Source organism: Lampetra fluviatilis, unplaced genomic scaffold, assembly GCF_964198595.1.
Source record: "Lampetra fluviatilis unplaced genomic scaffold, kcLamFluv1.1 SCAFFOLD_253, whole genome shotgun sequence".
NCBI lineage: Eukaryota > Metazoa > Chordata > Hyperoartia > Petromyzontiformes > Petromyzontidae > Lampetra > Lampetra fluviatilis.
Window position 1 is genome coordinate 125,001 of NW_027621807.1, and position 10,631 is coordinate 135,631.

The 10,631-nt window shown below is 58.8% G+C and overlaps 2 protein-coding genes across 2 annotated transcripts in view; both read left to right on the plus strand.

Annotated features, from left to right (window-relative positions):
* LOC144955723 (uncharacterized) overlaps positions 1-1,326 on the plus strand; it is a 2,424-nt gene extending 1,098 nt beyond the window's left edge. Inside the window, exons 3-4 of the mRNA XM_078885866.1 lie at positions 971-1,000; positions 1,046-1,326. Of these exons, the coding sequence (XP_078741992.1) occupies positions 971-1,000; positions 1,046-1,265 (250 nt within the window). The 3' untranslated portion in view covers positions 1,266-1,326. The remainder of the gene's footprint in view (positions 1-970; positions 1,001-1,045) is intronic.
* LOC144955724 (BTB/POZ domain-containing protein KCTD5-like) overlaps positions 1-7,558 on the plus strand; it is a 22,707-nt gene extending 15,149 nt beyond the window's left edge. Inside the window, 3 exon segments of the mRNA XM_078885867.1 lie at positions 1,420-1,569; positions 1,571-1,654; positions 7,167-7,558. Of these exon segments, the coding sequence (XP_078741993.1) occupies positions 1,420-1,569; positions 1,571-1,654; positions 7,167-7,196 (264 nt within the window). The 3' untranslated portion in view covers positions 7,197-7,558.
* The last annotated feature ends 3,073 nt before the right edge of the window (positions 7,559-10,631 follow it).

Genomic DNA, 10,631 nt, shown 5'->3' on the forward strand with positions numbered 1-10,631 from the left:
TGGACATGAGGTGGCTGGACATGAGGTGGCTGGGCATGAGGTGGCTGGGCATGAGGTGGCTGGGCATGAGGTGGCTGGGCATGAGGTGGCTGGGCATGAGGTGGTTGGGCATGAGGTGGCTGGGCATGAGGTGGCTGGGCATGAGGTGGCTGGGCATGAGGTGGCTGGACATGAGGTGGCTGGGTATGAGGTGGTTGGGCATGAGGTGGCTGGGCATGAGGTGGCTGGGCATGAGGTGGTTGGACATGAGGTGGCTGGGCATGAGGTGGTTGGACATGAGGTGGCTGGGCATGAGGTGGCTGGGCATGAGGTGGCTGGACATGAGGTGGTTGGGCATGAGGTGGCTTGACATGAGGTGGTTGGACATGAGGTGGTTGGACATGAGGTGGCTGGGCATGAGGTGGTTGGACATGAGGTGGCTGGGCATGAGGTGGTTGGACATGAGGTGGCTGGGCATGAGGTGGTTGGACATGAGGTGGCTGGGCATGAGGTGGCTGGGCATGAGGTGGTTGGACATGAGGTGGCTGGGCATGAGGTGGCTGGGCATGAGGTGGTTGGACATGAGGTGGTTGGACATGAGGTGGCTGGGCATGAGGTGGCTGGGCATGAGGTGGTTGGACATGAGGTGGTTGGGCATGAGGTGGCTGGGCATGAGGTGGCTGGGCATGAGGTGGCTGGGCATGAGGTGGCTGGGCATGAGGTGGTTGGACATGAGGTGGCTGGGCATGAGGTGGTTGGACATGAGGTGGCTGGACATGAGGTGGCTGGGCATGAGGTGGTTGGGCATGAGGTGGTTGGACATGAGGTGGCTGGACATGAGGTGGCTGGGCATGAGGTGGTTGGGCATGAGGTGGCTGGACATGAGGTGGCTGGGCATGAGGTGGTTGGGCATGAGGTGGCTGGGCATGAGGTGGTTGGGCATGAGGTGGTTGGGCATGAGGTGGTTGGGCATGAGGTGGTTGGGCATGAGGTTGCTGGACATGAGGTGGCTGGGCATGAGGTGGCTGGACATGAGGTGGCTGGACATGAGGTGGCTGGACATGAGGTTGCTGGACATGAGGTGGCTGGGCATGAGGTGGCTGGACATGAGGTGGCTGGACATGAGGTGGCTGGGCATGAGGTGGCTGGACATGAGGTGGCTGGGCATGAGGTGGCTGGGCATGAGGTGGCTGGGCATGAGGTGGCTGGGCATGAGGTGGCTGGGCATGAGGTGGCTGGGCATGAGGTGGCTGGGCATGAGGTGGCTGGGCATGCGGGCTACATGACCCAGGATGGATGGTAGGCAGGCCTGTCTAAATGTTTCTAACCGTAACCCCCCCTCCCCGTGTCCCCCCCCCTCCGTGCCCCCCCCCTTGCCCCCCCCCCCGTGCCCCCCCCCTTGTCCCCCCCTGCCCCCCCCCCTTGCCCCCCCCCCCCCAGCTGATCAGCATTGGCTCCCCGTACACGTACGGCACGGAGGACCAGGCCGAGTTTCTCTGCGTCGTCTCCAGGGAGCTGGGAAACCCCGGGGGGGTGGGGGGGGGCCACGGGGGTGGGGGTCACGGGGGTGGGGGCCACGGGGGTGGGGGTCACGGCGGGGGGGGGGGGCAGCAACGGGCTGGGCCTACACGGAGGAGGAGGAGGAAGCCTGCAGCAGCCCAGCCAGAAGGCCAAGGTGGGGGTGGTGGGGGGTGGGGGGGGGGGTACAGGTGGGGGTGGTGGGGGGTGGGGGGGGGGTACAGGTGGGGGTGGTGGGGGGGGTACAGGTGGGGGGTGGGGTGGGGTACAGGTGGGGGTGGTGGGGGGTGGGGGGGGGGTACAGGGGGGTGGGTGTGGAGATGAGGGGGGGTTGGGGGGGGTGATAGACACGGTGAGAGAGAGACACGGTGAGAGAGAGACACGGTGAGAGAGAGACACGGTGAGAGAGAGACACGGTGAGAGAGAGACACGGTGAGAGAGAGACACGGTGAGAGAGAGACACGGTGAGAGAGACACGGTGAGAGAGACACGGTGAGAGAGACACGGTGAGAGAGACACGGTGAGAGAGACACGGTGAGAGAGACACGGTGAGAGAGACACGGAGAGAGAGACACGGTGAGAGAGACACGGTGAGAGAGACACGGTGAGAGAGACACGGTGAGAGAGACATGGTGAGACACGGTGAAATACGGTGAGAGAGAGAGAGACACGGTGAGAGAGAGACACGGAGAGAGAGAGAGACACGGTGAGAGAGAGAGAGACACGGTGAGAGAGAGAGAGACACGGTGAGAGAGAGAGAGACACGGTGAGAGAGAGAGAGACACGGTGAGAGAGAGAGAGACACGGTGAGAGAGAGAGAGACACGGTGAGAGAGAGAGAGACACGGTGAGAGAGAGAGAGACACGGTGAGAGAGAGAGACACGGTGAGAGAGACATGGTGAGACACGGTGAAACACGGTGAGAGAGAGAGAGACACGGTGAGAGAGACACGGAGAGAGAGAGAGACACGGAGAGAGAGAGAGACACGGTGAGAGAGAGAGAGACACGGAGAGAGAGAGAGAGACACGGTGAGAGAGAGAGACACGGTGAGAGAGAGAGACACGGTGAGAGAGAGAGACACGGTGAGAGAGAGAGACACGGAGAGAGAGAGAGAGACACGGTGAGAGAGAGAGACACGGTGAGAGAGAGAGACACGGTGAGAGAGAGAGACACGGTGAGAGAGAGAGACACGGTGAGAGAGAGAGACACGGTGAGAGAGAGAGACACGGTGAGAGAGAGAGACACGGTGAGAGAGAGAGACACGGTGAGAGAGACATGGTGAGAGAGACATGGTGAGACACGGTGAAACACGGTGAGAGAGAGAGAGAGACACGGTGAGAGAGACACGGTGAGAGAGAGAGACATGGTGAGACACGGTGAGAGAGAGAGAGACACGGTGAGAGAGACACGGTGAGAGAGAGAGACACGGTGAGACACGGTGAGAGAGAGACAGTGAGAGAGACACGGTGAGAGAGACACGGTGAGAGAGAGAGACATGGTGAGACACGGTGAGAGAGAGAGAGACACGGTGAGAGAGAGAGAGACACGGTGAGAGAGACACGGTGAGAGAGAGAGACACGGTGAGAGAGACATGGTGAGACATGGTGAGACACGGTGAAACACGGTGAGAGAGAGAGAGAGACACGGTGAGAGAGAGAGACATGGTGAGACACGGTGAGAGAGAGAGAGACACGGTGAGAGAGACACGGTGAGAGAGAGAGACACGGTGAGACACGGTGAGAGAGAGACGGTGAGAGAGACACGGTGAGAGAGAGAGACATGGTGAGACACGGTGAGAGAGAGAGAGACACGGTGAGAGAGACACGGTGAGAGAGAGAGACACGGTGAGACACGGTGAGAGAGAGACAGTGAGAGAGACACGGTGAGAGAGACACGGTGAGAGAGAGAGACATGGTGAGACACGGTGAGAGAGAGAGAGACACGGTGAGAGAGAGAGAGACACGGTGAGAGAGACACGGTGAGAGAGAGAGACACGGTGAGAGAGACATGGTGAGACATGGTGAGACACGGTGAAACACGGTGAGAGAGAGAGAGAGACACGGTGAGAGAGAGAGACATGGTGAGACACGGTGAGAGAGAGAGAGACACGGTGAGAGAGACACGGTGAGAGAGAGAGACACGGTGAGACACGGTGAGAGAGAGACGGTGAGAGAGACACGGTGAGAGAGAGAGAGAGACACGGTGAGAGAGAGAGACACGGTGAGACACTGTGAGAGAGAGAGACACGGTGAGAGAGAGAGACACGGTGAGAGAGATGGCCACGTCGAATGTTCAAACGCTCACTGCGGAGAGGCTGCCACTCCTCTGTCGGGAGCTGGACCGGTACCGCCTGGATCTCTGTGGAATTCAGGAGGTCCGGTGGACCGGCTCTGGCTCCTGCCACCATGAGGGGTGGACAGTCCTCTACTCGGGGCAGGAGACTGCCAAACAACAGGGAGTGGCTCTTCTTCTGAACAAAAAGAATGAAGGGGGCGTGGGAGCGTGGCGGTGAGGTGTGGGAAGCTGTAAGCCCCAGGATACTTTGGGCTCGCCTTCCCATCAACCGGAGGCGAGGAGTGGTGGTCGTGGTTACTTATGCCCCCACCGAAGACGAACATCCGTGGAAGGATGCAGGCAAGGCCGATGAGTCAGATGCATTCTATGACCTCCTATCATAGGTGCTGGTTAAAGTGGCCACTCGGGACAGAGTCATCTTTTTGGGTGACTTTCATGCCTGAGTTGGTCATGATGCTGGCACCTGGTCTGGAGTGATTGGAAGGCATGGGCCAGATCTGCTCAATAACAACGGCAGGAGGCTGCTAGATTTTTATGCAGCCCATGGGCTTGTAATTACCAACACGCTGTTCCGGCATCGGCACATCCACACAACGTCGTGGATGCATGCCGGGTCCAAGCAAGAACATCTGCTGGACTACATAGTGACGGACCAGCGGATGCGAGCCCATGTCCTTGACACCAGGACCTACCGTGGAGCTGATCTGCCCTCTGACCATCGACTAGTCATCTGTCAGATGCGCCTGCCATTCTTCCACTCCGGTGGTGGGTGTACACCCAGGACCCCATTCCAACCTAAGGTGGCCTGGTCTCAGCTAGCTGATGAAAGTTGCAAGCGAGAATTTCATCATCGCTTGCGGCTGGGGTTGGCATCGTCCCCCACTCCACCTGATGTCGAGGGTAAATGTGCGAGGTTTAGGACTGTGGCTCATGCAGCTGCAATGGCTACTTTGGGTACACGGTCCAGACCTCCCCAGAGACCCTGGCTGACAGAGGAGGTGTTCAGGCTGGCTGAGAAAAAGCGACAGGCCCACTGTCATCGGCTACAGCATCCCACGTCAGAGAATGAGGAGGCTTACCGCAGCCTTCGCCCGGAGGTTCGGAGAGCCGTGAGGCGCTGCAAGGATGGGTGGTGGTCGCGGGTTGCTGAGGAGATGGAGTCGGCCTCAGTGGCCCGCGATCACAAACCGCTCTTTAACTCCCATCAATAAACAAAATTAACCCGTAAAAACAACGTTTTTCACTCTAAATCCTTTATATGCGTGGTGGCTGGAGTCCTCTCGTCCTCTGGCTTGAGATGGCTGCCACCTATGGGTCAGATGATTGCCTGCCACCATTAAGCAATTGGTAATTACATATAAAAAAAATTTTCACGAAAAGAAATTGTCACGCACAACGAGTCTGTGTGCAAAATGTCAGCTCGATTGGATCACGGGAAGTGGGTTAAAAAACGACCAAAAGATTTGCACGGTCCTAAGCAAGCAAGCAAGCGAACTTAATATAAAGGATTTCAAAAGGTCATCCAATCTCTGACCCCCAGGAACAGCTTCGCAGGCTTTGCTGAGCATTTCCATGAGGTCCTGGGGGAGGGGAAATCCTTCACCCAGGAAAACAACGTGGGACAAAGTGGGGGAGATGACCCTGCAGAGGCTGCGGTGCCTCAAATATTGGAGGAAGAAGTCACCCCCTGTGAGTGGCTGGCTGAGGTGCCCTCTGTTGAGGAAGTACTGAAGGTGGCTGGGCAGAAAAGGTCGCAACCGGGTACCCGATACCCGGCTACCCGTACCCGGCCAGGTACGGGTACGGGTAGGCCGTGAGTTACTGGTGAGTCACCGTGATTGTCACTCATTTCCCAACGTCTTGTCTCTTCTCACGAATCAAGTTCCTAGAATCAACCCACCCGCGCCTGCAACATGGCTTCATCCCAGAGGTCGCAATCGGGTACCCGATACCCGTACCCTACCCGTACCCGTACCCTACCCGATACCCGTACCCTACCCGTACCCTACCCGTACCCTACCCGTACCCTACCCGATACCCGTACCCTACCCGATACCCGTACCCTACCCGTACCCTACCCATACCCTACCCGTACCCTACCCGATACCCGTACCCTACCCGATACCCGTACCCTACCCGATACCCGTACCCTACCCGTACCCTACCCGATACCCGTACCCTACCCGATACCCGATACCCTACCCGTACCCGATACCCGTACCCTACCCGATACCCGTACCCTACCCGATACCCGTACCCTACCCGATACCCGTACCCTACCCGTACCCTACCCGATACCCGTACCCTACCCGATACCCATACCCTACCCGTACCCTACCCGTACCCTACCCTACCCGATACCCGTACCCTACCCGATACCCGTACCCTACCCGTACCCTACCCGATACCCGATACCCGTACCCTACCCGATACCCGTACCCTACCCGATACCCGTACCCTACCCGATACCCTACCCGTACCCGATACCCGTACCCTACCCGATACCCGTACCCTACCCGATACCCGTACCCTACCCGATACCCGTACCCTACCCGTACCCTACCCGATACCCGTACCCTACCCGATACCCGTACCCTACCCGTACCCTACCCGTACCCTACCCTACCCGATACCCATACCCTACCCGATACCCGTACCCTACCCGTACCCTACCCGTACCCTACCCGATACCCGATACCCGTACCCTACCCGATACCCGTACCCTACCCAATACCCGTACACTACCCGATACCCGTACCCTACCCGTACCCGATACCCTACCCATACCCGATACCCGTACCCTACCCGATACCTGTACCCTACCCGATACCCGTACCCTACCCGTACCCTACCCGTACCCTACCCGTACCCTACCCGATACCCGTACCCTACCCGTACCCTACCCGTACCCTACCCGATACCCGTACCCTACCCGATACCCGTACCCTACCCGTACCCTACCCGTACCCTACCCGATACCCGTACCCTACCCGATACCCGTACCCTACCCGTACCCTACCCGTACCCTACCCGATACCCGTACCCTACCCGATACCCGTACCCTACCCGATACCCGTACCCTACCCGATACCCGTACCCTACCCGTACCCGGCCAGGTACGGGTACGGGTAGCCGTTTGCGATCCTGGTGCGGCCGGGTACGGGTAAGGAATCAAAACCCGTTTGCGAACTCTGCTGGGCAGGCGTGGTGCTGGCCACCCGCCCCCTCAGTGTGTAGCCACAGTGCCGGTAGCCTTCATAGGTGCTGCTACTTGCTAACAGCACTTGCCCCTACAGTCTGCAAGAGGCTAGACGGGGGAGCTTTGTCTTGGTGTTGATGTAAATTTCGCTTCTGTTTTTTTTGTCTCCTTCCAGATTCTGCAAGAACGTGGATCTCGAATGTGAACTCGGCCAGTCACCTACCCACCTATCTACTCACCTGTGCACTTATCTACTCGCCTACTCACTCACCTACTCACCTACCCACTCACCTACTCACTCACCTACCCACTCACCTACTCACTCACCTACTCACCTACCCACTCACCTACTCACTCACCTACTCGCCTACTCACTCACCTACTCACCAACCCACTCACCTACCCACTCACCTACCCACTCACCTACTCGCCTACTCACTCACCTACTCACCAACCCACTCACCTACTCACCTACCCACTCACCTACCCACTCACCTACCCACTCACCTACTCATTCACCTACTCACTCACCTACTCACCTACCCACTCACCCGCTCACCCACCCACTCACCCTCACCCGCTCACCCACCCACATCACCCGCTCACTCACCCACTCACTCACCCACCCACCCACCCACTTACCCACTCACCCACTCACCCACCCACTCACCCACTCAACCCACCCACCCACTCACGCACCCACCCACTCACCCACCCACCTACTCTCCTACCCACTCACTTGTTAATTCACTCACGACCTACTCACCAAAGCCTTTATTCACTCACTTGATCACCTATCCACCCACTCACTAATCCACTCACCCACTCACCCATCCACTGACCCACTCACTCACCCACCCACTCACCCACCCACCCACCCACTCACCCACCCACCCACCCACTCACCCACCCACCCACCCACTCACCCCCTCACTCCATCCACTCATTCACCCTTCATTCACTCACCACCCACTCACCCACCCACCCACCCACTCACCCACCCACTCACCCACTCACCCACCCACTCACCCACCCACCCACCCACTCACCCACCCACCCACCCACTCACCCCACCCACTCACCCCACTCACCCACCCACCCACCCACTCACCCACCCACCCACCCACTCACCCACCCACCCACCACTCACCCACCCACCCACCCACTCACCCCCTCACTCATCCACTCACCCGCTCACTCACTCACCAACCCGCTCACTAACCTGCCCATCCACTCACCCACTCACTCATCCACTCACCCACTCACTAACTCGCTCATCCACCTACCAACTCACCCACTCACTCACCCACTCGCCAACCAATACACCCACGCTCACCCACGCTCACCCACGCTCACCCACGCTCACCCACGCTCACCCACGCTCACCCCACGCTCACCCAACCCCAACAGAGTAAGCGTTTTAGTTGTTTATAGATTTCTAATCGAGAACCGTCACTCCTCTTCCTCAACACACCAACCATCCTCCTCCACCCCCCATCCTCCACCCCCCATCCTCCACTTCTCCCCCCCCCTCCTCCCCCCCCCCTCATCCCCCCTCATTTCCCTCCCCCCATCCTCCCCCCCTCCCTCTTCCTCCCTCCCCCTCCCCCCCCTCCTCCCTCCCCCCCCTCATCCTCCAACCTCTCCCCCCTCCTCCCTCCCCCCCCCTCCAACTCCCCCCCTCCTCCCTCCCCCCCCCTCATCCTCCAACCTCTCCCCCTCCTCCCTCCCCCCCCTCCCCCCCCCCTCATCCTCCAACCTCTCCCCCTCCTCCCTCCCCCCCCCTCATCCCCCCTCATCCCTCCCCCCCCCTCATCCCCCCTCATCCCTCCCCCCCTCATCCTCCAACTCTCCCCCCTCCTCCCTCCCCCCCCTCCCTCCCCCCCCCCTCCTCCCTCCCCCCCCTCATCCTCCAACCTCTCCCCCCTCCTCCCCCCCCTCCCCCCCCTCCTCCCTCCCCCCTCATCCCCCCCCTCATCCCTCCCCCCCCTCATCCTCCAACCTCTCCCCCCTCCTCCCTCCCTCCCCCCCCCTCATCCTCCAACCTCCCCCCCTCCCTCCTCCCCCCCCTCCCCCCCTCCCTCCCCCCCCCCCTCCCCCCCTCCTCCCTCCCCCCCCCTCATCCTCCCCCCTCCTCCACCCTCCATCCTCCCCCCCCCTCATACCCCCCTCATCCCCCCCCCATCCACCATCCTCACCCCCCCCCTCCTCCCCCCCTCCCTCCCGCCCGCCCCATCTCATTGGTCCGCTTGAATTCCCTCGACGAATCCCTCCTCCCTGATTGGGTCCCATTTGACGCCACGGCCCCCGCCCACTCATCACTTGGGGGGGTGGGGTCCTTGAAGGGGGAGGAGCCTACCCCCACCCACCCCCCCACATTTATAGGTGGCCAGGAAGGTCATGGGGGAGGGGGGGAGGTGCCTGTCACAATTTCAGGTGCCCGTTAAACTCTTGAAGGATGACTGGATGAGATTGTTTTATATATTTTTGTTGTTGTTTTTAATTCCGCTGGTTCTTCTTCTTTCTCGTCGTTCGCGAGTCTCTCTCCCTCCCCTCTCTGTGTCTCGCTCCGCGCGCGTTAATTTTATTTTTAAAATGTTTTTTTAAAAGCCCTCTTTAGCAGAGAAATGTTGTTGTCGTTATTGTTGTTGTTATTGTTGTTGTTGTTATTGGTTGTTGTTATTGTTGTTGTTATTGTTGTTGTTATTGTTATTTCCCCCCCCCCTTCGAAGTTGTTTTTGTACGAATCGAGTGGTTGTGTGCACAGTAAAACGCCCGACCTCCTCTTCACCTTCCAGAGTCCGTGGTGAGTGTGGTGGTGAGTGTAGTAGTGAGTGTGGTAGTGAGTGGTGAGTGTAGTAGTGAGTGTGGTGGTGAGTGTGGTGGTGAGTGTGGTGGTGAGTGTAGTAGTGAGTGTAGTGGTGAGTGTAGTAGTAAGTGTAGTGGTGAGTGTGGTGGTGGTGAGTGTAGTAGTGAGGGTGGTGAGTGGTGGTGAGTGTAGTAGTGGTGAGTGTAGTAGTGGTGGTGAGTGTAGTGGTGAGTGTCGTGGTGAGTGTGGTGGTGGTGAGTGTAGTAGTGAGGGTGGTGAGTGGTGGTGAGTGTAGTGGTGAGTGTAGTGGTGAGTGTACTAGTGGTGAGTGTACTAGTGGTGAGTGTGGTGGTGGTGAGTGTGGTGGTGGTGAGTGTAGTAGTGAGGGTGGTGAGTAGTGGTGAGTGTGGTGGTGAGTAGTGGTGAGTGTGGTGGTGAGTGTGGTGGTGAGTGTGGTGGTGAGTGTAGTGGTGAGTGTGGTGGTGAGTGTGGTGGTGAGTGTAGTGGTGAGTGTGGTGGTGAGTGTAGTGGTGAGTGTAGTAGTGGTGAGTGTGGTGGTGAGTGTAGTGGTGAGTGTAGTAGTGAGGGTGGTGAGTGTGGTGGTGAGTGTAGTGGTGAGTGTGGTGGTGAGTGTAGTAGTGGTGGTGAGTGTGGTGGTGAGTGTGGTGGTGAGTGTAGTGGTGAGTGTAGTGGTGAGTGTAGTAGTGGTGAGTGTAGTGGTGAGTGTACTAGTGGTGAGTGTGGTGGTGGTGAGTGTAGTAGTGAGGGTGGTGAGTAGTGGTGAGTGTGGTGGTGAGTGTAGTGGTGAGTGTAGTGGTGAGTGTAGTAGTG